The sequence below is a fragment of the Ochotona curzoniae genome, unplaced genomic scaffold, assembly GCF_017591425.1.
Source record: "Ochotona curzoniae isolate NIBS_2020 unplaced genomic scaffold, NIBS_Ocur_1.0 contig_4792, whole genome shotgun sequence".
Classification (NCBI taxonomy): Eukaryota; Metazoa; Chordata; class Mammalia; order Lagomorpha; family Ochotonidae; genus Ochotona; species Ochotona curzoniae.
The window spans coordinates 7,373,835-7,400,461 of record NW_024466389.1 but is presented as its reverse complement, the minus strand read 5'-3'; the positions used below and the strand labels follow the sequence as shown (position 1 = coordinate 7,400,461).

Genomic DNA, 26,627 nt, shown 5'->3' with positions numbered 1-26,627 from the left:
TCAGCCCAGCCCCAGCACCTGCCCCTGGCAAAGCAGGCAGTGGCTGGGGGGTTGGGAGGGAGGCAGAGCTCCCAGGGACTCTGGGAGAGTGCCAGGGGTCAGCTTTCCCTGGTCCCCATCCCAAAGCCTTGCCTGGTGGCCTCCTCTCTGCAGGCCTTGGCTCTACTTGGGGATCTCAGCTGTTGGAGTCCTGGGCTCTGCAGGTGTCTTTGGAAACAGCCCCCACCCCCAGAGGGGCTCTTAGCTGGTGGCTTCCGAATCCAGGCTGCACCATCCCCCACCTGCAGGGCTGGGGCCCCAGGCAGGGTCTTCATGGCCCCTCCCCCCAGCTGTTCCCAGGGTTATTTTGGTCCAAGGGAAACTTTGTCCATTCCAAGATATTGGACCAAAATAGCCAACAGCAAGACCATCTGCTGGTGGCTCCGGGACGACCTCTCCATAAAGAAGCTTCTAGAACAGGGCTGGGGCAGAGGGAAAGGAGGCTGGCTTCACTTGCCAGGATGCTCCCTGCCCACACCTTCCAAGCCCCACAGCGGCTGATGGGCCAGAAAGGGACACCACGCTCCCAGATGGCTTCTGCCTTCCCCGACCTCCAGACGCAATCGTAACCTTTTCCCTTTTCACACTCGGGTCTTTCCTGGTGCAAGAGAGACGGAGGCGCAGGTCCCTGGCCACAGGGCTTGGAACCGCGGCCACCCGTGGTGACCTCTCCATTGGCGTGCTAGGGTAAACGGCAGGTCCACCCGGGAGCTCCCGATAGCATGGAAAGTGCTGACTGGCTCTGGCCCTGGCTGTCCTTCCGCTGCTGGAGGCGGGAGGGGGGTGGTTAGCCCCTGCCTGCCTCGCTCACTGATTTGGCCCAATCCATGGCAGGAGCGGGAGAAGAAAGACTGGCCACAGTCCCCTCCCCCAAGCCCGGTAACAACCCCTAGGAAGACGGAGGGTTTCATCCAGGGCAGAGCCAAAGAGGCTAGCTCCTTTGGCGACGCGGGGAGTCGGCTCCGCACCTTAGGGGGAGCGCAGCAGGGGTGCGGGGTGTGAGCCAGGACAAGATCACAGCAAACCGCTCCGGGGCTCCAGAACTGAACTTAGTCGTCCGGTGCGGCCGTGCCAAGTCCGCGCCGCCTCGGAAACAAGCGGCGCGGGTGGGGTCGCCAGGACGTCCGCCCCGCGGTCATTGCCACCCATTCCAGTGTCTCCGCCGGGATTTGGCAGCGAGTTCATTTTAAGTGCCGGACAAATCCTCTCTCCAGGCCCCCGTCCCTCCCTCCCTGCTTCTTCGCCGCTCCATCCCCGCGGCTCGCCGCCCCGCCCCAGTCCGGCCGAGCCGCGAGCTCGGTCGCCCCCGCGCGCCCGGGCGCAAGCTCTCTCCGCCCCGGCCGCCCTCCGGCTGGCTCCCTGCGCGCCCGGCAGCCGGAGCCCCGCCGAGCTGCCTGCCGGGCGCCGGGGCTCGCGCCCCTCGGCCATGGGCTCCCGCGCCGCCCCCTGCACCCCCGTCGCCGGCGCGGCGCCCGGCCGCTTCAGCCTCCTCCTCCTGCTACCGCTGCTGCTGTTGCTGCTGCTCCGACCCGGGCACGCGTGCCCCGCGGGCTGCGCCTGCACCGACCCGCACACGGTGGACTGCCGCGACCGCGGGCTGCCCAGCGTACCCGATCCCTTCCCGCTGGACGTACGCAAGCTGCTGGTGGCCGGCAACCGCATCCAGCGGATTCCCGAGGACTTCTTTATCTTCTACGGAGACCTGGTCTACCTAGACTTCAGAAACAACTCGCTGCGCTCGCTGGAGGAGGGCACGTTCAGCGGCTCGGCCAAGCTCGCCTTCCTGGACCTCAGCTACAACAACCTGACCCAGCTGGACGCGGGGACCTTCCGCTCGGCTGGGCGACTCGTTAAGCTGAGCCTGGGCAACAATCACCTGGTAGGCGTGCACGAGGCCGCCTTCGACACCCTGGAGTCGCTGCAGGTGCTCGAGCTTAACGATAACCACCTGCGCAGCCTTAGCGTGGCCGCCCTGGACGCGCTGCCCGCGCTGCGCTCCCTGCGCCTGGACGGGAACCCCTGGCTGTGCGACTGCGACTTCGCCCACCTCTTTACCTGGATCCAGGAGAACGCTTCCAAACTGCCCAAAGGTGACCGAGAGGTGGCGGCTGCTCCGGGGCGGGGACGGGGGGGCAGGTCCTTGTCCCCTGGGAGGCCGGGGACCCGCCTGCTGGCTGCTCCGAATAAGAGCGGCTCCAGCTGCCGCCCTGTCAGGTTCCTAGTGCTGCCAGTACTCTGGGTGAGCGCCGCTCCAGGACTTGATGGGCAGGGACTCTTCCAGAGTTCCCTGGAATTGCTGGTCCCTGAGGCCTGCTACTTCCCCATGTCCTCATCATCCCCTTTGCCGAGTTGGAGACCCGTCGATGCTGTCTTTCTGCCTTCCTGGTGTACAGGACGCCTCGGACTCTGGTGCTGGTGGGTGCAGGCCCCTTCTAAGTGAAAGCAGCAGGCACTGCCCCCAGCGCCCAGGTCAAGGCAAGCGAGGGCTGGGGTTCTGAACTGACCATGGCCTTGCAGCCCCAGTCTGCTCCCGGGACAGCTGCAGGGGAGACAGAGTTCTTGGGCTCTTCCACCCAGTTGTGCAGAAGCAGAGTTGGACTGCTGTGAGCTGGTACACCCTTCCTGCCATGGCTTCGGTGGGCACCCCTGCTGGCAGGGGCCCAGGGAGAGCTGAGCAGGAAGGAAGTCGAGGCCCCAGTGGAGACTGGTGGGGGCCCTGGGAGGACTCCAAGCCCCAATTCCTGAGCCTGTGGATGCCAGCACCAGCAGAAACTCGCCAGCCAGCCCCTGCCCTGCCCTGCCCCCAGGGCTCTGGCAGAATGGAAAGCAGAGCTGTGAAGCAGGCATTCCCATTACTAATGCTGACTGCTGGCCGAAATGCAGGCGACACCCCCTTTTTTCTTGGCTGAGAATTCAAGGCAACCGCTTGCCTGTGTGCTGACACCCCAGGCTCCTGAATCCCCTGCCCGCGGTCACAGGTGCACATCCAGGCATCTGGATGGGATGGCCACTCCTCAGCCCAGGTAGCCCAGGCCAGCCGTATCCTGTGAGCAGTCCCCAACGCGACCCCGCCTGGCAGGAGCAGAGTGCCCTAGCTTCAAACTTTATCTTCATCTGCCTGCCCACACTCCAGGCCTCTCTCCATCCGAACGCACTGTCCCAGAGAGAGGAACAGAATAAGGCATTTCCGTAGTGGGGGAGCGCCCCGCTTCTGCTTGCTCCTGCCCTTGCTTTTTGATGGGGTTGGCATCGTTCATGGTTGGTTGGGTTGGTGCAATTGGCTCCCTTTGTCTTCCAGACGAGGACGAAGTGTGACAGAGTCAGCAGTGGTGGGTGTTAGTCTCAGCTCTGCCGGGGGTGGCTGTGACCTTGGACAGGACGCTTGGTCTGTCTGGGTCTCAGTTTCTTCGTTTGCAGAGCTGACCTCTGCTGTGTGACAGCTCGAGCGTGAGGTCGGGCTGAAGAACTGGTGACTCCACACATGTCGCCGAGGTCCTTGGTGGTTGTGTGTGACATCGGGAGGTGGGGGGTGCTGCAGAGACCATGCACAGCTGGCTGTTGGGTTGGAAGCAGGGTCCCTCGTCCCCATCTGAGGTGCAGGGTGGACAAGAGGCACCAGGTGGGGGAATGTGAGGCTGGGAGTGTGAGCACAAGCAGGTGCACACCCAGGAAGGGTCCTGAGGGGTGGAAGGCACCCCCGCGGGGGGGGGGGGCACAGCCGCCAGCAGCTGTGGTCTCACTGTGTGGCCAGAGCAGTGCCCTCCCTGAAGTCCCACCAGTGACCCAGCGGCCAGGGTGACTGCTGCAGGCCAGCACAGGCCTCGCACTGAGGCCCGGCTTCAGAGTTGCCCTCAGATGGCTGCTCCTGGGGGAGGCTCCACCCTCTCTGCGCCTTGATTTCCTTGCCTGTCCATTCAGAAGGTGCCAGGTGTGTCCCCCCACTGTGTGTATGGTGAGGGATGTGGCCATGCTCCACCCTCCTGCTACTTGTCTTCTCAGAGGCTGTGGGGGACTGGAGGCCTGGGGGCTGGTACCCCTGTGCCGTGTGCCTTCAGATGCTGCCTCTGTTTTTCTTGGGTTGGGTGCCCTGACTTCCTCATCTGGGCAATGGGATGATGGTGCTGCCCGCTAGGGATGTGGGGAGGGCTTGCAGGAGAGCCCACCCCATCTCCTAGGAACCCCTTCCTCAGGGCTCGCTGGGGAGTCCACCCCATGTCCTAGGAACACCCTTCCTCAGGGCTCGCTGGGTTGCCCACCCCATCTCCTAGGAACCCCCTTCCTTTCTTTGCTCTCACACCTGAGGAGGGGTCTGGGCTGGTGCAGATGTTTGGAGACCTCCTGTCACACTAAGAAAATCGATGGTTTTCCAGCCAAGGGGACAAACGCGGACGCTTACCTGAGGGTGACATTGGTGCTTTGTCCCAGGTGACCCTGTTGCTTTTTCTTTCCTTTAGAAAATAAAAGCAGCTTGGTTCTCCCGGTGACAAGAATAACAGGCTCCTGTTATGGGAGAAATGGAAAGGTGTCTCAGGGAGAAACTGAGAGGCCAGCCAGCCTCTGTCGCTGCCAGCTCTGCCGTCACGTGCCTGTTCTCTGTGCGCACAGATGTTTAACGACACGGGTAGGGTATAGTGCATCTTTTACGTGATTTTTGTGTTTTAATGAATAAGTGCATTTTTTAAAGGTTGGTTTATTTGAAAGGCAGAATTCTATAGAGAGAAGGAGAGACAGAGAGAGCATCTTCCATCTGTTGACTCACTCTCCAAATTGCTGCAACTGAAAGGGCTGATCAAGGCCAAAGTTAGGAGTCAGGAGCTACCTCCGGGGTGCCCACTTGGGTGGCAGAGGCCTAAGCTCTCTGGCCATCTTCTGCTGGTTTCCCGGGCACATTACCTGAAGCTGAGCTGGAAGTGGAGCAGCTGGGACTTGAAGTGGCATCTCTATGGGATGCCAGCATTGCAGGAGATGGCTTGACCCTTTGCACCAGCAGAGTGCGGCTCCTGGTTTATCTTTCTTGCGTGTCACTGTGACAGTCTTGTCGTTGCACTTCTCTGGAGCTTCTCCTGGCCTTGGGAGGAGTCAGCTTGCAGGTGTACCGCCAGCCTGTCTCATGTTATTGTTATATGTGACTCTGTCCTTTAGTTCCCTGCTGTGAACACTGCTGAGCTCAACGCTGCCCTACCAGGAGCTTTAGGGAGGGATGAACATTTGGCTTAGGGGTTGAGTTCTTGCAGGTTTTACGGAGAGAGAAGGAGACAGAGGTAATCTCCCATCCACCGGTTTACTCCCCACCGGTGGCTGCAAGAGCCAGAGCCAAACCAATCCAAAGCTGGAGTCTGGAACTTCTTCTGGGTCTCTGTCAAGAGTTCAGGGGCCTGGGCCCAGTGCAGTAGCTCAGCAGCAAAAGTCCTTGCCTTGCATGCACTGGGATCCCATAGAGGCGCCGGTTCTAATCCTGGCGGCCCTGTTTCCCATCCAGCTCCCTGCCATTTAGGGAGTGAATCACTGGATGGAAGATCTTCCTCTCTGTCACTCCTCCTCTCTGTATATCTGACTTCACAATAAAAATAAATAATTCTTTAAAAATAAAAAAGAGAGTTCAGGGGCCCAAGGACTGGAGTCATCTTCCACTGCTCTCCCAGGTCATAAGCAGGGAACTGGAGCGGAAGTGAGGCAGCCAGGACTTGAACTTATGTCCGTGTGGATGGCTGTGCTGCAGGCAGGCAGTGTGCTTTGTTGCTGCACCAATGTTGCCCTCCACCTGCTCCCCACCACGCACACATTTTAACTGGAAAGCTGGTTCTGTTAGCCGAGTCTGGGTCTTGCTCTGTGTGTTAAGATTTTAAACAAAGAAAGAAAAGGAGATTTCCTGTGTGGTGGGCCAAACGATGCTGCTGGCTCCTGGCTCCTGGCTCCGGGGCGGTGCGCGTTCTGTGTGTATTTCAATTCCTAAGCTGGGGGTTGACTAAGGTCTTACCTGCTCTCACACATGGTTCTTTCTCCTGTCTCCAGCATTGTCTCTTAGTATCAAGTTTCACTTTTCACTCCATGACCTGTCCCAGAGTTTGGGGGCTGAGGGAGCAGGCAGGCAAAGCCGGCAGCTGACATGGCTTCAGGGGGCCTCCTTGATCCTTTGAGCGCCCCCATGAGGAGTTCCATAAGCTCCACCCCGTCTCCTTACCCCAGCAGCCATGTGGCTCTGTCGGTTAGCTCTGGGCAGGAAATCACTGCCAGACGAGGGACAGGGGACGCACAGCCCCGGGGGACCAGAGCCGGAGTTGATTTAGAGGCCACAGGAGCACCATTAGCTGTCCCTGTCCGGTCTCTTCCTCATTCTTGTTTCCTGCCTGACCTCTTTGCATTCTGGTTCCTCCTCTGTGCTCCTGGTTCCCGTGGGACCTCTGTGGCTTGTCCTCCAGGCACCCGGCTGGACCTTGCCAGTCACACCGATGCCCCCTTGCATAGGATGCACATTGCGCCCTGTTCCTCCTGGACCCCCCAGGAGCCGACACTACACATGGTATACTTGGTATATTTGGAAACCTTCCATTATACTTCAGGATGAGTTCAGCTCCCCTTCCCTGTATCCATTTCTCTTTTCTTGTCCTTCACTCTGGCCACACCAAGCCCTGGCCTGGTCAAGCACTTGCAAGTGCCAGGGTCCAACCAGGGCCTCTGCCTGGCAAAATGCTGTTCCCAGTGGCTGTGGCTCCCTCATCAGCAGGTGTTACCTCCTCCAGCAGGCCTTCCTTTATCATCCCACCCCATCACTCTTCATCCGTGTTGTGGTCACAGTGTTAACACTCCTGTGCTGCTGGGGTTAAAGCTCCAGGAGGGCTCCAGGGGCAGGAACCGTGAGAATGAGTGAGCCTGAGAATGTATATACTCAGGAGGCCACCGGCCTTCGCGCCTGTGCTCACCCAGCCTCCCCTCCCTGGTCCCGGTCTGCGGAGTGGATGATGATGGGCCGAGCATCAGCCAGGCTGGGAGCAGGCTCAGCCAAGAGCCTCACCGCTGTGTGTGTGACATCCCTGGGGGAGACAGCAGCACTCCTATCCTGCGGAACCTCAGCTCCCAGTGGTGAAGATGTGAGGGCCCAGCGTGACCATGACCATAGCTGTTTGGGGTGGATACATTCCCCATTGTTCCAGGGCCCCAGGGTGCTGGGGCAGGTGCAGGTGATGGGAGCTGTACTCTGATGTGTAGTGACAGTCCTTGGAGCAGCTCAAAGTGCAGCTTCCCCACCTCGGCCCCAGGGAGCTGCTCCTGTCTGTCCCCTGTCTAGAAGATAGAACGTGGCTGGATGCTGGACATCCCTGTCCCACTGAGTGAGAGGGGACAGGGACGGCAGGCCCAGTGTTCCAGAGAGTCCCATGGGTGAGGGGTGAAGCTGCATCGATGGCCCCGCTGTGCAGCTTGCTAGTCACAGAGTCCCCCAAATCCCATCTGGCTTGTCTTCCTCACTGGCCATGTGCCAACGACCAGGATCAGGGAGTTGGAACCCGAAGGGAGCCACGAGCTGTTCAGGTGAAGGGACCACTTCTCAGAGCCCCCAGACCCGAGAGGTGGGAGTTAAGAGTCAACTCTGACTCCTGGTGAAACCTCGGAGTCTTTTCCGTCTCCTGGCCTCAGCCTTCACGGCCCCTAGAGGGTGGATTTGCCTCAGACCAGGAGCTGTGACCCCAGATGACCCCAGGACCAACTGGGTAAGGCTAATGAGAAACAGCCGACAGAGAGAGAATGTGGCACACACGCTTGATGGCAGTGGGCTGGCTGAAGTCCCCCAAATCTGTCCCTGCTACTTATCACAGCATTAGAGCCGCAGACCAGGGGACCACAGAGGCCCCTTTCAGCTCTGACTTCAAGCTTGGGCCATGATGCCGGCTCCAGCTCCCTCCAGGACATAGCCTGAGTGGCTCAGGGAGCCCCTCGCCTCGGCTGCCCCCAAAGGTCTGCCTGGTGGGGCTCTGCACTCAAGGTGCAATAGTGTCGGGCCAGCTTTGCCCCTCCCCCAGTTAGTGGGGGCCCAGCACTGCTTCTTCTGAGACATCCAGGAGAGGCCATGACACTGCACGCAGAAGCATCACGCATGGCTCTGTGTGTCAGATGTGAAAATGCGGGCTGCACGGAGGGGCAAAACCCTTGGGGTTGAAGGTCAGGACCCCCTACTGCTCTCTGCAGCTACCTGCTGGACCCAGGCAGGTTGCCAGTTTCTCTGGGGTTTAGCCAGCCTATCCCTGCACCTCCTACCTCCCCTCCATGCCTTTGAACTCTGAAACCTACTCCCCCAGCTTTCCCTCCTGTCCCTGTGGTTTCTCGCGGGCCTGAGGCACCTGCTACCGATGACACTTTCCTGGTATCCTCTTAGTCTGTCTTGTGGCTGAGAGTGGTCTGATGTTTCTCCAGTGTTGAAACTGGAACCAGGTTTGTTGAGTGATTCAATGGCTCAATACACAGTAGATGCTAAGGCAGAGCCAAAGGAGGAGACCTGCTGAACACACCCTTGGCTTAGAGAAACAGATATGGCCGAGTAGCTCTCATCCAAGCACTGGTGACTGGAAGGTTAGCCAGGAATGGAAGCGACAATGGCAGAAGGAAGGCAGAGCTGTGGCCTCAGGAGCATGAGCCTGCGTGGACTCTCTGGCTTGGTGTTGCTCAGATGGGGCCTGGGGGTCTGGGAGTGAGGTTGTGTCTCCTGGGCTCCGTGTTAGATCCCTGGGCTCACTATTGGGACATGCCAGATAGTCTCATTATTTGCTGAATGAGAGTGTTGAGGCTGGCGTTTCTGAGGCCTGACATTGGAGTGGTGATGTCACAGGAGCTATCACTGAACCCCAGAGGCTCATTCTGACCTCAGAAGGTGGACCCGCGGTTGGGGACCAACGGGAATCTGATTTGGGCGTACCAGGAGGAAGAACATTTTGCAGCAGGCAGGAGGAAGTGAGGCTCCCATCATGAGTGGTGTTCAAGGATTGGTGATCACTTTTCAGTGATGCTGGCTAGAGCATTGGGTACTGGATGGGATTTCTGCCCCAGGGAGCTTGGGTCCTGTCCTCTGGCTGCCTAGGGCTCCTTCAGCCCATCCTGGTTGTGATTCCAGCGTGATCCTAACCCAGGGCCTGAGCCTGCCAGCCTGGAGGCCACAGCCGCCGCCTTCCGGCCCTCCTTCCCAGCCCCTCCCTCGGCCAGGCTTCTCTCTGATGTCTACATGCACAAAGCTCTTAAGCCACACAGCTGAGACAGAAACGTGAACCCCGGGGGCCTCCTGCACATCTCGGCTCTCGCTTGGCTCACACCCAGTCGTCGCTGGAAACCAGATCACCTGCCAGCAACCAGAATCGGTTTCTAAATACGGAGCATGCTCGTCTAGCGTGTGTCCAGCTGTCCTTGCGCCAGGACAGTGACCTTCTGTGACTCCGTTCCCCCTGCCCCCACAGCGAGCCCGTGTCATCCACACTTCTAGATGCAGAGGGCCGTCCCACCAGGCGTGACACCAGCCCCGGTCACTCACGCATGCGTACCTGTCGTGCTTCTGCCCCACTGCCCTGGGAGAATTCTCGTGTCTGCCATGGACGGTGCCGCAGAAAGGAGGGCATCTTAGCCACAAGTCTGCCCTCTAGTGTCTGCTGCCCCCGTGCCAGGCCCAGAAACCTAACGCGGTTCAGCTTAGTGGTGGAAGGGTTAAGCTGAGGGAACTTGAACAGTCTGGAGCACACTAACCATCTACCCAAATTCCTTCCTCAGAGCACAGTGGGGACTCACGCTGGACAGGGCATCCCAGAGGCCTCAGGAACGCATAGCCTCTGTGCTTCCAAAAAAACAGCTGTGGCTCAGAGAGACTGACTGATTTGCCCAAAGCCATGCAGCAAACGGAGGGAAGAGGCCGGCCGCCCCAGCCCTTCTGGGCACTGTGTCCTTGTGTGGAACAGCAGGCAGTATGGGGCTGCATCCGAGGGAGGAGGCAGCGCTGAGTAGAGACCAAAAAGGACCAACAAAGTTGGGCTCGTCCGAGATGCCCAACCTCACAGCACCAGGGCATCACGCATCCAGACTCTCACTGCTGACTCCTTTGTGGGATTAATGACCCCACAGATCCCACACCTGCACCCTGGCAGCGATACACAGCCGTGTGCCCACAGTAGCCAGGTGGTGAAGCCCCCAGGTGCTGTGCTCGTGTCTGCGTTAGGGGTCATCAGCTGTGGTCAGCCATGCAAGGCAGGCAGGGTAGGAGTGGCCCTGCAGGGTCATCAGTGCCTGGAACGCCTGCGTCCCATGTCATAGTGCTGGTTCCAGCTCCCTGCTTATGCATCTGGGAGACAGCCAGTAATGGACCAAGTACTTCAGCCCATGTGGGAGACCTACATGGAGTTCCTGGCTTGTAGCTTCAGCCTAGGCCAGCCTTGGATACTGCAGGTGCTTGGGAGTAAACCAACAGATGGAGGATCTCTCTCTCTCTCTCATTCATTCATTCATTCATTCATTCTTGCTTTTTTTTCCCAAGTAGATGAAAATGAATACTTAAAAAAATAAATGACATGGGCCCAGAGCGATAGCCTAGCAGCTAAATCCTCACCATGCCAGGATTCCATATGGGCACCAGTTCATGTCCCGGCTACTCCACTTTCCATCCAACTCCCTGCTTGTGGCCTGGGAAAGCAGTCCAGGACGGCCCAAAGCCTTAGGACCCTGCACCCATGTGGGAGACCTGGAAGAAGCTCCTGGCTTCAGATCAGCTCAGTTCTGACCTTTGTGCCACTTGGGGAATGAATCAGTGGATGGAAGATCTTCCTCTCTGTCTCTACTCCTCTCTGTATATCTAACTTTAAAAAAAAAATAAAATCTTAAAAAAAAAAGACAATTCTGCGTCTGACACAATGACTCAATTGGCTAATCTTCCCCTTTCAAGTGCTGGCATCCCATATGGGCATCAGTTTATGTCCTGGCTACTCCACTTCCCATCCAGCTCCCTGCTTGTGGCCTGGACAAGCAGCAGATGATGGTCCAAAGCCTTGGAACCCTGAAGCTGCATGAGAGACCTGGAAGAAACTCCTGGCTTCAGATTGGCTCAGCTCCAGCTGTTGCAGCCATTTGGAGAAGGAACCAACAGCTGGAAGATCCTTCTCTCTGTTTCTCCTTATCTCTCTAAATCTGCCTTTCCAGTAAAGAGAAAAACTAAATCTTTTCAAACAATACAATTCTGACACATGAATGAACCATGAAAATATTGTGCTAGTTGAAAGAATCCGATGCAAGAGGTGCGTGCTGCGTCATCCCGCTTACAGGGGGTGTCCAGCATTGTCCGAATCACAGGACACGGGCTGGTGGCATCCATGCGAGCAGGGCTGGACAGAGGCTCCCTTTGTGATGAGCAGAGTCCTGGGGCCTGGGGGTGTGATAGACTCTGATGGATGTTCTTAGTGTCCCTGAACTGTCCCCTGAACAGTGGCGATGATGACAGATTGTGTGTGCATCAAAATGGTTAAGGTGGTAAATTATGTTTATGCGTATTTTACCTGAATTTACTTCTTTAAAAAGCATCAGACTAAGAGTGAAATGTGATAACACAGGGTGCCCCTCCCTTGGCCCTGCTGGTCCATGCGGGGCCCTTGGCAGCCCCCTTCTCTTCCTCACAGTTACCAGTCGCAGGCCGCCCTCTGGTGTGAGAGCTCTATTTGCAGACATGGACCAAGGCCCAGAGGGGCGAAGGTCGCCCCTGGATGAGAACCCTTGTGCTGAGGGTTGTTGATGAAATGGACTGAGTGACATGGTGATCGGGCATCCTGGTGGGTGTGGGGAGTCTCAGGAATTATCACTGCCCACTGGAATGTCACCTTGACAGTGTCCTGGGTGAGATCTCGGTAACACACAAGCCCCACCTCCTCCTGGCACACACAGCCTAGCCAGTGACCTACCCTTAGAGTAACAGGGGACGCTGGGTGCTAAGGAGAGTGGAGAGTGGAGACCACAGAATGGGGTCAGAGCGCCTGCTCCCATCATGAGCTGTTGTGAGGTCTCAGGGCTGCCTTCGCCACCTTCTGCTGGTCATTCTAGAAGGTTCTCTCAAAGCAGGTCACTGACAGTCTGTCACATACTGGAATCCCTGTCGCTCAGTATGCAACAGGTTCCTGTTACTGAGGATGGAGGAGGGCATGGAGATGGAGCTGGGGGTGAGGGGTCTGAATCGTAGAGGTGAGCATGGTGCAGGTGCACGGCCTGGGCCTGGTGGATGTGGTGGGGGTGGTAGGAGAAGCGATGGCAGTGATGGCTGGGGTGGAGGCCGTGACGGTGACAGCCAAAACTCCTGCCTGCCATTGCTGGCATTCCAGCTGTCCTCACTCAGCCTCCACTCATCTCTTCCAGGAGGAAGGCAGGATGGAGAATCGACACCGAGGCCAGGTGCATCACCATGGCCGTGTCCTGTGGTTGGAGCTGGGAGGCAGGCTGGAAAGATGGGACCCTCGCTCTCATGCCGCCCCTCCTGCAGGACACACCGGGTGGGGCCGGGACATGCAGGAGCAATTGCTCTCCTTGCTGTCTGCAGAAATCAGCTTTTCGCTTCATCAGCTGAGTGTCTGTGAGACAGGGGGGGAAGCGGGCCTTCTCCCCTGCACGGCCAAGGGCTTTTAAGGAAAGTGCTGGTGGAGAACAAAGGTCAACAGTATTAAGAGATTAGAACCAGCTGGCCCGCATGCCTGGCTGCTGCAAGGATAGGGGCATGCACCTCCTGGCGCTGCACCCCTCCTGCGCCACCGCAGGCTTGTGACAGTGGCCGCAGCTCACGCAGCCTCTCTGCCTGCTGCCTGGGAAGAACACCCAGCTGGGCGTCGGGAGACCTGAGTTCTAAGCCCCACTCCAGCTGACCTCAACTGTCCGACTCTGGGATGCTGAAGAAAGCCTGGTGGTGTCACAGACACCCTCCTGCTGTCCTGTGGGACTATGAGGTCAGGATACTGGGGTGGCAAGCTCGGCCAAGCGGATGCAAAGCCAAAGGCGGCTGCTTCTTCCTAGCCCTTTGGGCTTGGGGTCGGAAGAGGCCACTTGAAGGGCAGAGAAGGATGCTTCACGGGCCCAGGGCAGGCCCCCTTTGCTTAGTAACAAGGTGGGCAAGGACGGTGACTGGGAGGAGGAAGTGCTGGGCACAGGCACTATGCCAGCTCCCAGGGTCCCTCCAGCACCTTCCACTGTGGGTCTGTCCCCCGGGATGTGGGAGGGAGAGTGTGCCTTCCACGAGTGTGCTGCGTGCTGCAAGGAGCTAGGCTGGGGCCTGGCTGGATCAGCCGCTCGCCTTCTGTCCCCCAAGGCCTTCTAGCAGTAGAGTAGACTTGCAAAGCGCATGTCCCAGGCCTTGGACAGCCCGCTGCAGAAGCACAGTCCAGGGGCCAGGGAGCGTACGTGGCAGGGCTGGGCTCTGGGGTGTAATGGAGTCGGAGAGTAAAGGAAGTCAGCAGCACTCCCTGTTGTGACCGGTCAGATCAACAGAGAAAGAGCATGATGGGAGTCAGTGCCGGAGACCAGCTCCAGCCGAGCTCGGCGCTCGGGAAGGGTGCGTGGAGTCGGCGATAAAGACACGGACACTGTCACTTGGTGCCCTCTTGCTACAGCTCAAGAAGGAGCTGCCCTTTTTATTTACTGACACATCACAAGCCTCTGCACAGTCTTTGATTGTTCTATTTTTACTTCATGACTAAGTGGGTGTGCACAGATGTTTGATTATTTTTTATTTCGTGGTCAACCAGGTGCTCTTCAAGATAATTCTGTAAGTTACCACAATCAGTTTCTTTAAAGCAAGCCGTTATTCATTCTTCAGAAGTAGCTATTAGGTGACAGCCGGAGCTCCAAGGCCAAAGCACAGATGGTTACCTACTAACCAGTAAAACATTCCTACTACATTTTATTTTCACAGCTTATTTATCACTTAGTAGAAGGAATACAACAAAAGAGAAAAAAACATAAAGATCCAAGACAAAAAGTTTCAAACCTTAAATCCCCCTGTACCTGCAGGCTCTACAACCTCACAATCAAACAATAATCCAAAGCATATCTCTATGATGTTAATAAAATCGCCTTTTATTTCCTCTAGTTAAAGAATTATGAAAGCAGCTAAAACAGCTACATTTGCTATGCTCTAAAGAGTTGCAAGGACGGGCTAACCTTTAAGATCGCTGTAACTATATTTTTTGCCATAGCAGTTTCCGTTCATACTCCTATCACTTCCATTAGTTTGTAAATTCCTTATCAAGCCATTTCCCAGAAGCATTGCTATGTGTCTCGGCCAGATTTCAGAGCAATGGGTACGCACACAATAAGATATCCAGAAATGGCATAGGCTTAATTGTATACCTGTGCGCTGTTAAAGGCCCATTCACCAAGACATTATCAATAACATTAACTCTCAAGCTCATGTTGGTTGTAAAAGCCATCTCACAGGGGCAAACAATGCCTCAATAGGTTACAGAATTCTTAGTGGGGTGCTTGAGTGTCCATGCAGACGGGGTGAGACTGCATCAAGGTGGTCAGAGAGAAATCCGCCGGGCCCTGCCAAGCAGCTGGAAGCTCCCCTGGGCCCTGCCAAGCAGCTGGAACCTCGCCAGGCCCTGCCAAGCAGGGGAGCTGTTCTCTTCACACCTTCCTGTCATCCACACCTACTGCACGGACCCCAGCAAGTCACAATTGACCCCAGTTCAAGGTCTCGGGGTACATCTTAGGGAGCCAGATGAGGCATTGCCAGTGACTTTGCTTCGGAAACAGCCTGGGCCTAGGGTGAGAACCTGCAGCCCCCCAGCATGGAACACCCCATAGCTGTTCAGAATAGGGGGTGTGAGTATCCTGATTGGACATGAAGATGCTTCCGCTGTGGTCATGTGGAGAGCACGGGTCCATGTGCACAGAAAAACACACCCAGGCCAGCACCAGCCCACATGTTGGTAACTTCACAGCTAAGAGCCTTCTAGCACCTTCAGTTTGTTTCATCCACACGTGTATGCAGGCTTTGCCCAGCTGGCACAATTAGAGTAACAAACTTGGCACAAAGCGCTTTGCAGACCCTGCCCCTGGCCCGAGTTGGATCTATCCCTGCAGGGCCCAGTGTAGAGGAAAGCCCCCCGCACAGGGAGGCTACGGGCTTGGCTGGTTTGTTGCAGGGGGGCTCAGCACAGCAGGAGAGATGAGTCTCTCTCCATCATATGCTGTGTCACCGTCTATTTCCAAAGAGTGGCAGCTCCGTTCCCTGGCAGGCTCAGGTGTCAGCTTCTGGGGAGAGAAGCCAGCAGGCTGGGGCGGGGTGGGACTCCGGAACAGGCGCCCTACCGGAGAAGCAAAAGTGGCGGTGAACATAGGAGGAGCTTCGGCCCTGTGTGGCCTGGGCCTCTTTGGTTTGGGGTGGGGGGTAGAGGGAAGAACAGGTGCACAATGATCTTTCAGCAGAAGCAATGTTGGAAGTGAACTCCCTGTGCCTGAAGCCTGCCTGTGAGCCTAAGAAGGGAGAGGAACTGGGGTGCACCCCCACTGCCTCTGTAGGGTCCCTGGTGGAGTTAGCTGACCTGGAGCAGTGGGGCAGGTCAGCCTTATCCTCGGACTCCATATTCCATCTTTTGGGGTGTAAACAGCAGGAGCCAACTTGTGTCCAGGCTTACCACACAGGGTTGTCAGGCAGTGCATGGAGCTGCAGCTGGAGAGTGGACTCCAGCCATCTGTGTGCTTGCTGCACCAAGACTTGAGTTTTGGGGCACAGGGAGACGTGGGCCCGGGGTGGGTCCTATACAGCCCCTTTGGCTAGGACAGGTTCATGCGTCTTAGAAGAGCCGCACCTAGGCGTGCTCAGGGGGTGAGAAGCGATAGTCCTCGCCCATGGAGGACAGGACTGGCAGCCGACGGGCAAAGATGACACCTGTAGTGGTGGAAGTGCATCTGCCCCCACCCATCCCCACATCTGTCCAGGTCCTAAGCCCTGGGCCCTGGGAACGTGGCCTTGTTTTGGAGAGCCTGTGTAGATGGAATGAAAAAGAAGGGTCTGAAAATGAGCTCACTGTGCATGGAGGGTTGACTGGCCCTAGTGACAATGTCAGGTGTCGTTGTAAGAGAGAGGCTGAGGGAGACTGGGGAGGGCAGTGCACGGGGCTGGCACTGCCATCAGGTCAAGCCACCACTTCTGTTGCCAGCATTCCATATCAAAGTGCTGGCTTCAGTTCTGGCTGTGCCGCTTGGGATGCAGCCTCCTGCTAGCGTGCCTGGGAGGACACGGAAGATGGCCCAAATGCTTGGGACCCTTGCCACCCATGCAGGAGATCCAGATGGCGTTCCTGGTCCCTGGTTTCATTCCGATTACCATCTGGGGAGTGAACCAGTTGAAAAGGTGCCAGGTGGTGACAGGGGTGGAGATCACAGTGAGACCACAGGCAAGGAAAAATTGGAGCCTCGAGGGCTAGAAGAGGCTTGGAAAGTTTCTGGGAGTTACAGGGGGCAGCCAGCCTGGTTGCTACCTACATGTCAGAATTCCTGCAGGGGAATGGTGAGGCAGCAGGCTTACGTGCAGCCACACGGCTTGCATAGAAATGTGTTCAAGCAGCTCAAAGAAACGAATTAAGCACCTGGACCCTTTGAAATGACCCTTTCATCTTCTCGCCAGAGCTTTCTGTTGCTCAGCCCGGTGCAGGAGGAAGATGGTATGAATTCCTAATCAAGTCTGCCAATTAGCTGTACAGCTTTGGTGTGGTTATGTGGTTCTCTTGGTCTTAGTGTCACAGCAGTAACTTGTGGCGGCTTTGGTAAGGCCCTGGGGACTCTGAGGCTAACGGTGTGTGCTCCAAGGTCAGACTGCCTACTTCCTCCTGATCCCGGTGCCACCATTCTGAGCTGATTCTATATGTAACACACCTGCTAGTTTCCACGAGGGCCAGAGTGTGTCTGGGGGTTGATGGGACATGGGCTATACAGACTGCTCAGAATATCTGGCACATGGGAAGGCTGAGGAGGCGGTGTTAGCTGGTGATTAACTCCTCTCTGCCTGTTAGCTGAGAGCAATGAGAGGGGCTGGGCTCGTGGCACAGTGAGTTAATCCACTGTCTGTAACACTGGCATCCCATGTCAGAGTGGAGGTTCAAGTCCTGGCTGTTCTGTTTCTGGTCTAGCTCCTTGTTAATGCCCATGGGAAAACTGTAGGTGTTGGTTCAAGTCCCCGGATACCTGCCCACACGGGAGACCCGGATGGAGTTCCAGGTTCTTGGTCTTAGCCTGGACCAGCCTTAGCCATTTAGAGTGAACCAATGAATGGAAGGCATCTGTCTCTAGCCCCAGTCCTCTCTCTCTCTCTCTTTTTTTCTCTGTTACTCTGGCTTCCAAATAAATAAGATAAGTGGGTTTTGGGTTTTGTTTTGTTTTCTGAAAGCAGTGAGAATTTCCCCTTGCATGAGAGAAAAGCGCAGGGCAAACCTTCTAAGCTCCCTTCTCATCCCCAAGACTCGGGAACTGCCCACTGGTAAGTTGGGTTGTGGGGGAGCGGGAGCCTGGAGGAGTCTGTCCCGCAGGGCAGGGGCCTGTGTCCACCCAGCACCATCAACCAGCTATAATGGTTGGTCTGTTTCTTAGGGGAGACAATTTCAGAAGCCCCGCGTGGCCTACATCTAAGCCGTGTTCCCAATTGTGTCTTTATTCATGTATTCATCCATATATGCTGTTTGCAGTTCTCCGCACAACAAGGAAGACTTGGGCGGGGACAGGAAGTATGTGTGTCACCTGTCGGGTGGGGGCTATAGATGCAGGGGGGGAAGGTGGACAGTGGCTGCCTCTGGTCAGGAGTCAGAGAGGCTTCTCTGATTGGGGGACGTCTGAGCAGAGACCTGGAGAAGGTGAGGAATGGGCCAGGCCGGGGCACGGGCACTGAGGCCCTGAGGCAGGCTCCACTGGGGTGCTTGAGGGGCGGCCAGCGAGGTACGCATGAAGGTGGAGTAGGGACGGGGTGTCATTTGAGGGAAGTGGGAGCTCTGGGGATTGTGGGGTGAGCAGAGGACGGGTGGGGTATAAAATCAATATGTGATTTCAGTCTGTGAAAGACACAGGTGGGCAGGAGGACGGGCAGGAGGACGGGCAGGAGGCTCCTGGGTAAGGAAGCTGGCAGGTTCCTCAAATCCTCTTCAGACCTCTGCCTCATGCACTCGTCCCGAAGCCCAGGGAGGGAACTGTGCTGTCTGTTCGCCCCTCCAGCTGCTCCCGTTGGCACTTGCCCCATTGTCTGTCATCAACAAGCAGGCCTTCTCAGGCTGGGATGAGCCTCCAGGAAGAAGGGGTGTAGATCCTTGGCTTGTTGGTTGCAAAGAACAGCCACGGGTCAAGGTCAGCAGACCGCAGCTTTGATGTTGGTAAAGATCAGTGCATTTATTTGGAAGCATTACAGGGAGAAAAAGAGAAATTTAAGATTTATTTATTCTTAGTGGAAGGGCAGAGAGAAGGAGAGACAGAAGGGTCTTTGATCTGCTGGTTCACTCCCCAGATGGCTGCAATGGCTGGAGCTGAGCTGGTCTGAAGCTTGGAGCCAGGAGCTTCATCCGGGTCTCCCACATGGGCACAGGGTTCCCAAGGCTTTGGGCCATCCTCCACTGCTTTCCCCGACACATTATCAGGGAGCTGGATGGGAAGTGGAGCAGCTGGGATTTGACAAACTGGAGCCTGTATGGGATGTCAGCACCACAGGTGGCAGTCCTACCGGTGCATCACAGCGCCGGCCTCCTGATTGGCTTTAGACGTCACTTACAGTCTCTTGACCCCCTCCCCCACAACGGGAAGAGTCGCCAGGGTTCTCATTTGGACAGTTCTAACTTGTTCCCACCCACTTTTCCCAGTGTGTATGGCTCACACTTGCTGTGCACAGCCCTGAGCAGGGAGACACAGGGAAAGAAGCACTGGGGGCCAGGAAGCGTTCTGGGTGGGCTTTCAAGAGGAGGTGTTCCCTGGGTAGTGTGTTGAATAGGAGGAGCTGGCAAACTTGACTCGTAGGTTGCATGGTGTCCGTAGCAGTTATTCAGCTCTGGTGCTGTGGCTGCAGACAAGCCGCAGGTGGTGTGGAAGCCAGTGGACAAGTAAGATTTCATTCACAAAAATATCCTGGGGAACTAACTGTTGTGTCAGAGTAGCTCAAACCACCATCTGCAAGCCCTGCCTCCATATCAGAGTGCCAGTTCAAAGCTTGGCTGCTCCACTTCCCAACCAGCTCCCTCCTTATAGCCTGGGAAGGCAGTGGAGAATGGCCCAAGTCCTTGGAACCCTGCATCTGCGTGGGAAACATAGGAAGGGGCTCCTGGCTCTTGGCTTCAGATCAGCTCGGCTCGACCATTGTGGCCATCTGGGGAGTGACCCAGAAGATGGAAGATCTCTCTCTCCCTCTCTTTTGGTGAATCTACCTTTCTGATAAAAATAAGTAAATGAAAAATCTCTTTTAAAAAAATGTGTCTATTTGAAAGGCAGTATAACAGAGAGACAGAAGCAAGGAAGAGAGATCTTCCATCCTGGGTTTATTCCCAAATGGCTGCAGTAGCCAGGGCTAAGTCAGGCGGAAGGGAGAAGCTGGGAACTCTGTCCTGGGTCCAAGAACTTGGGCCTTCCTCCCAGGTGCATTAGCAGGAAGCTGGATGGTAAGTGGAGCAGCCAGGACTCGAACCAGTGCTCTGCTGTGGATGCTGGCATCTCAAGCAGTTGACCTGCTATGCCACGGCACCAGGCCCAGAAGATGGTTTGGTGCAATATTTCAACGGCCCCTGCATTTGACCGTGACCTGTCATGCGAGGTCAGGTGTGGCGTTTTCCAGGCTTGATGTCTCTGGCCTTGGATTTGGGGCTTAGGAATGTTTAGCCCATAAGAAGTTCATGCTTGCATGAACACATTTTTCTGGTTCTGTCACCCTCAGAAGCCTCACTGAGACAGGTTCCTGCCTCGGGGGCAGGCACCAGTCAAAACCTGGAGCCATTCAAGGGCAGGTTGTAGAGCAGGGTACTGGCCAGGCAGCAAGCTTTTAGACCAACCCTCACCCGTGCACATGGCATCATCTCTCAGGGGGCTGGGCATGGACTCAGCACAGGCACCAGTGGGGAGGAGCAGTCCCACCCACGGGTCTGTCTGACACTTGCAGCCAGAGTCTCTCTGCCAAAGGTGTCCAGGCACTCTACGAGTGGCTCAGTGGGTGCTGCACCCGGCCTAGGGACCAGCAACATTGCTGCACAGTTCCACAGGAGCCTGTTCTTGGGGTCCAGCTGAGCTGAGGCCACCCTAGGTGTCATCACCTGGGCAGGGGTGATTCCCAGGCAGCAGTGTCACTTGAGCCAGACAGGTGGGATGAAGCCTTGTGTGGCCATCTTTTTCCTGTGTCGCTTTGGACACACTGCTCACTCTGGGTCTCAGTGTGTACATCTGTAAAGTGGAGAGATGATGGTGATCATGTGATGGCCAGGCATGCTAGCCACTCAGGCGGCCCACTCTGGCTTGAGTGTGATGCTGTAGCGAGCACCGGCCATCAGGGGGCGCTATCCTTTGGGTTTTTCATTAAAAACAATTGAGATGCACTTAGCTCGTTATTCAAATGCAGCAGGGGAGTACCCCCCCCAGGACTCCCCTCTGCCTCCACTGCCCTGCTCTCACAGCCACCCTCCCCCTGAGCCTTGTTGCAGCTTCTCACTTTCTGCCCCCACCTTTCACCAGGTTCTCCCCAGGCCCTGCTGCCTCTGGTGTCAAAGCTCAGCTCTTTCAAGAGCACCTCCCTCCCCCCTCCTCTCCCCCTTCCTCCTCCTCTTCCTCCCTCTGTCCCCTCTCTTGTTCCATCTGTATTGACTAAGTACCTGGATAAAGCAAGGAGATTTAACAGCTCTGCTTGGCAACTAAAAGTAGGCTTTGCTTTAAAAAAAACACAAAAGCTGTCTTTTAAAAAGGGTTTTGTTTGCTGTGTTTTGTGTTTGCTTGAAAGATGAGGAGACAGAGACAAACCAAGAGAAAGCTCTCACCCACTGGTCCGTACCCAAGATGCCTGCAGCAGCCAGGACTGGACCAGGGTGAAAGCAGAAGGCCGCAGCTCCATGGAGGCCTCTCCGGTGGGTGACAGGGACCCAAGGACTTGGGCAGCTGCCAGAAGCGGACACTGGGGATACAGCCAGGACCCAAACCCAGACACATGAAAGCGGGATGCCCTGGATTAGTCACTGTCAGTCACCCCAGGCCACCATCAAAAAACACCTTTGGCCAGGCGGCTCACATTTGTCTCTGCACTGTCGAGGAGCTCAAGTCTGACTGTGGCCAGGGCACCAGCACTGGGGGCTCTGGAGAGCGCTGTCCTCCTGGCTGGCCCACCACTGCCGGCCTGCCTGCCCGCCTGCCTGCCCGCAGTGTCTCCACGGCAGGCAGACATGGGACGGATCTCCATGGCCACTTCCCAGGGGGCCCCGCCCTTATAACTTCCTATATCACAAAGTTCTTCCTATGGGGAGTTAGGGCTGCAATATTGGGATTAAGGAGATATGAGGAATCAGCCTGTAGCAGCCATCTGCTTAGCAGGCATGGCTGTTGAAAACAGGGGCTCCCATGCAGGGGACATGAGGCCTGGGTATATGGTTGATTGTTGGGGGTCATGGTGCTGCTGGCCTCATGGGGGAGGCTGATAAACATTGTAGGGTACCCAGGATAGCCCCTTGCTCACAGAAAGTTACCAGCTCCAAGTATCAATTGTGGCAAAGTTGAGGAAACCCCGAGTGAGGTCCCACAGGAGAGACGAAGGGACCCCAAAGTCAGAAACCCCAAATTCAGGGTCCTCCAGGTAGCCTCTGGTTTCTCTGCAGGTCCCTGCTGTAGCAACATGCACTTTGTCCGGTTCATTTCTCTGCCTTTGTGAGCTACAAACACCGTTCAATCCCTGTGGCTTATCAGGATATCCCCACCAGGCACCCACCCCCTCATGGGTTTTGTTTTCAAACAAGTCCCCGTTCCTTGCAGCCCCAGAGAAAGCCGAGTTGACATTCCCTGAACTCGCTTTGTAAAAGTGCCAAGTCTAATCTCCAGGCGTGGGCGCCCTGGTGGAAGTCAGGATGGACGAGAACCGTTGCAGCCGGTGGGGGTGGCTGTGAGCCGCACGGGCTGCGCGGCTCAAGGCAAGCTAGTTCTTGCTAATGCCACTCACAGCAGACAAATTTCCAGAATTCTTCATCTGGAGAGGGATGCGGTGGGAGCTTGACCTCCGCCCCGGCTTTGACGCTGCCTTCTTTCGCGTCGCCCCACGTCTTCTGTTTCTCGCGACGTCTCTGGCTGGCGTAGGATGGGATGGGAGGTGGCTGGACTGACTTCACCCCACTTCACTGAAGAAACTGGAGTCTACCAGGGTACCCCATCATTGTGTCTCAAAGCATTCCAGCTTTAGTCACATGCACGTAGCAGGCTGTGAAACAGCTGCAGGTATGGCTTCTTAAGAGACGGGGGTGTTGTGGCACGGCACGTCAAGCTGCTGGTTGCAACCTCAGAATCCCGTGTGAGCACTAGTAGGAGTCCAGCTGCTCCTCTTCTCATCCAGCAATCTTCACCTGGGAGGGCAGCTGCTGGGGACCCAAGGAGCCCCTGCCACCATGTGGGAGACCAGGATGGAGTTCCTGGACCCTGCCTCTGGTCTGGCTGTGATTTAAAGAGTGAACCACTAGATGCAAAATCCTTCTCCCTTCTCTTCCTCTCCCTCCCCCTGCCTCTCACATTGATCAGACAGCTGATCATTTAAAACAAGAGAAGCCGTCTCCAGCTTGGACATGGCTCGGGCATGGCTACCGAAGCCTGGTCCAACTTACCTCCGGCGTCTTTAAAGCAAATGCTGATTCAAGGAGAGCAAGGAGCCAGGAGTCTGGTTGCTAGGCAACAGTTCCCATGGGGCAGACAGCTTGGTAATTGGGATGTGGATTAGCTGAGTGGGGCCAGGACAGAAGGCAGGGGGAAGCCTATAGGCTTGTCCCCCATCTTCTGTTGGGGAGCTGGGGAAGGAAAGGCCCGACGGGGTCCAGGGCTGCTTTGGCAGCATGAAATGCAGCTCACCAACAAGTGTGAAGAAGGCAACTTGACTTTGAGAGACACCGGAAGAGGATGGAGTCGGCTCTCTGATAAAGCAGGTAGCACTGGTGGAGAGAGCCAGGGTGAGTTATGCTGAGAGCCACAGAGGAAGCCAAAATGAGCCAAGATGGTAGTGGCTGAGCTCAGGGTGCCTCACAACCGAAGGACCAGTGCCAGACTCCAGAGCCGGATGCCCGGGCTGCACTCCTAACCTGGCCACTATAGGCTGTGTCATCAAAGGACACTATAGCAGTTGCTGGGCCCCAGTCTTCCCATCTGTAAAATGGGCCTCCTAATCATACCTGCCTCAACAGGGTGCTGTGAGAAGTAAGGGTCAGCATGCATGTGTGCCCAGGACAGGGTCTGCCTGACATGAGGGGTGTATGGCAGATGCCAGTGGCGCTGGGAGCATGCGTGGACGGGTTCACCGTGTCGGAGTGTAGTTCAGGAGGGATAGGTTGTACTCAGTAACGAACAGTCCAGTGGCTTGACAAAACACCTGTTTATTTTTTATTTAGAATTTTGTCAAAAATTACTTATTGCAGAGATGGAGAGAAATAAATGCATTCCCATTCACCTGTTCATTTCTCAGATATCCACAGGGACTGGGAGCTGGCAATTCCATCCAGGTTTCCCACGTGGGTTGCAGGTGACCAGTCATAGTCACCTCCCCAGGTCCACTCTGGTGGGACATGGGTGTCGGGGCCTCCCCAGGTCCGTACTGGTGGGACATGGGTGTCGGGGCCTCCCCAGGTCCGTACTGGTGGGACATGGGTGTCGGGGCCTCCCCAGGTCCGTACTGGTGGGACATGGGTGTCGGGGCCTCCCCAGGTCCGTACTGGTGGGACATGGGTGTCGGGGCCTCCCCAGGTCCGTACTGGTGGGACATGGGTGTCGGGGCCTCCCCAGGTCCACTCTGGTGGGACATGGGCGTCGGGGCCTCCCCAGGTCCGTACTGGTGGGACATGGGTGTCGGGGCCTCCCCAGGTCCACTCTGGTGGGACACGGGCGTCGGGGCCTCCCCAGGTCCGCATTGGTGGGGCACGGGCGTCGGGGCCTCCCCTGGTCCACACTGGTGGGGCACAGGTTTTGGGGTGGGAGCTGAGAAGTGAACCCAGACAACTACCCCTGCTGGGTGGGCCGGGCGCTCGCCTCTTCTACACACGTCTGTGGGGTCGCTCTGTGTCCAGCAAGGGCCGGTGAGGGGTCAGGGACTGCCTGGCTGCCATGTGCTTGGAGGCCTTGGCTATTGGGGGCTTCCTCGCAGCCCAGGCCCGTGTCTGCTCACACTATCTTCAGTTGTTTACGCCTCTGTTCCTGGCCATGCTGTCTCCCAGATGTCTACCTTCTTGTCTGCCTGGGACGTTCTCGTGGGCATTTAGAGCTCCGTGAGATGGTCACCCCCACTCCCACCTCCCCAGAGACTGGTCATCCTTCCTCCCCAAAGTTTCATGGCAGGCTTTGTCTATAGATACCTTAGCAGGTATCTAAAAGCACTGGCTGCTGAAGAATGTTAGTGGCCTTCTATGCCCTGTTGATTGCCAACCCCTTGGCACAGGTGAAGTGCTCAGTGGATGTTTGTTGAGTGAATGTGCAAGCATACATGCTGCTGTTTCTCTCTCATCAGGCAACCCTCCCTTGGGACTTCTGGGAGTAGATGGAGGACAGAGCAATTCTCAGAGCTCCCCACTTCCCTGGGCACCCCCAAAATAGAGCAGCTCACGGATTGGGGAACAGCCATTAGGAGGTGTCTCCAAGTTGCTCTAACCATTGCACTAGTAGCTCCGTCCTCACCCTCAGGGGACTGTCAGCATCCGTCCCTCTCCCGTGAAGGCACCCAGAGGAAGAAGGCATCATCTTTCTGCATCACCATCCCCTGCACGCCAGCAGCCTCCCCCTACTCTCCATTATTCAGGCATGGGGCAGCCATGGGGCAGGTCCCTGGAGTCACACTGCTGGTGTTGGAGTCCAGGGTTGGCCAGGTCCTCACTGTGCAGTTCTAGGCCAGTTATGTGACATCTCTGGTCCCCCATCTGTGAAGTCGGGAGGCTCTGAGGCTGCATCCCAGCAAGCTGTTGGAAGGCGTCTGTAAGTTGAGCCACACTGGGGACTGAGAGCACTCCTGGCCTGCTAGGTATTCTGGGCCATGTCACCTGCCATTGCTCTTGTCAAGTTCTGACCCTGTACCCTTGGCTATGGTCTCTGTCTAGCCGGGAGGGTGTGGTGCTGCCTCTTCTGTCACTCTCCGGTGAATTCGTACTGGCAGCAGCAGTCATGGGAGGGGAAAAGTCCCAGAGCTTTCGGCCGATGACGACTTGTGTGGCATTGAGTCACCTAGTGAAAATGGGAGGTGGGTGTTGGACCCAGCCACTGAAGTTGCCACCTGGGGCGTGTATGTGCCAGCCATATCACAGTGTCTGGTTGGAATCCTGGCTTCCCAGTTTCCAACCCAGCTTCCTGCTCATGCACACCCTGGGAGACTTGTGTCTCTGCCACCCAAGCCACCAGTATGGGGGTCCCAGATGGAGTTCTGGCCTCCTGGCTTCGGCCTAACCCAGCCCTGGCTGTTGTGGGTACTGGAGGGGAACAAGCCAACAGATGGAAGACATCCGTCTTTCTCTTTCTGCTTTTCAAATAAAGTAAATAATGAAACAAACTTCAGAGTTGGGGTCCCTGCTCTGTACCTGCCCAAGCTGACCCTCCAGGTGAGTGCCTGGCCAGCTGCACTGGACAGAGCCCACAGCTGGTCCTCACACTCAGGGAGCTTCCCCAGTCCCCAGCCAAGTTGCGAAGCAGCAGGTGCTCCTTGGAGGCCACGTGCAGCTTTGTCCTCACTGGCTGCAGGCCTCCAGGGAAAACCTCTAGAGGGCAGCTGGTTTCCTGTAGTGTCCCGCAGACCCTGTGCTTGTTTCTGCCCCAGGGTAGGGCAGGGCAGAGAGAAGGATGGTGTGTGGCTAGAGATGGCAGCCTCTGGGTGGCACCATCCCTGCTCGCTCACTGTGTGTCCCCATAAGCCCCTCCCATGGTGCCTTGTAACCCAGCTTTGCATCCTGAGCCTTAAACCTGTGTGTTGCTCCTCCATCTGTACCACCCCTCTCCCCCATGTCATTCATGGTCACAAATGGCAGGCTCTAACAGTGAGATTATACATCAACTTTTCCCTGCAGCTACTGAAACAAGCAGGGGAGGGGAGGTGGCTGCTGCTGTTCTGGCTATGCCAGGCCATCCCTAAACTTCTCTGTCGTTCCACCTGCCTCTCCACAGGTTTGGATGCCATCCAGTGCTCCCTGCCCATGGAGAATCGGAGGGTGTCACTGCGCGAGCTGTCGGAAGCCAGCTTCAGCGAGTGCAAGTTCAGCCTGTCGCTCACCGACCTGTTCATCATCATCTTCTCGGGCGTGGCCGTCTCCGTTGCCGCCATCATCTCCAGCTTCTTCCTGGCCACGGTGGTGCAGTGTTTCCAGAGGTGTGCCCCCAACAAAGATGCGGAGGACGACGAGGAGGACGAAGACGACTGAGCCGCCTCCCCCGCT

The 26,627-nt window shown here is 56.6% G+C and overlaps 1 protein-coding gene across 1 annotated transcript; it reads left to right on the top strand.

Annotated features, from left to right (window-relative positions):
* The first annotated feature begins 500 nt into the window (after positions 1 to 500).
* Positions 501 to 26,627, top strand: LRRC38 (leucine rich repeat containing 38). Its single transcript, XM_040987611.1, has 3 exons — positions 501 to 604; positions 1,318 to 2,129; positions 26,359 to 26,627. The coding sequence occupies exons 1-3, from the start codon at positions 501 to 503 to the stop codon at positions 26,610 to 26,612; spliced, it is 1,170 nt and encodes a 389-aa protein (XP_040843545.1). The 3' UTR covers positions 26,613 to 26,627.

What these genes read in the sequence shown, in the direction of transcription:
- LRRC38 (XM_040987611.1), top strand. Translation starts at nt 501, where the DNA reads ATGCTCCCTGCCCACACCTTCCAAGCCCCACAGCGGCTGATGGGCCAG. An exon ending in CCCGACCTCCAGACGCAATC is followed by an intron (nt 605 to 1,317) that starts GTAACCTTTTCC and finishes GCCCCGCCCCAG; the next exon opens with TCCGGCCGAGCCGCGAGCTC. An exon ending in CGCTTCCAAACTGCCCAAAG is followed by an intron (nt 2,130 to 26,358) that starts GTGACCGAGAGG and finishes GCCTCTCCACAG; the next exon opens with GTTTGGATGCCATCCAGTGC.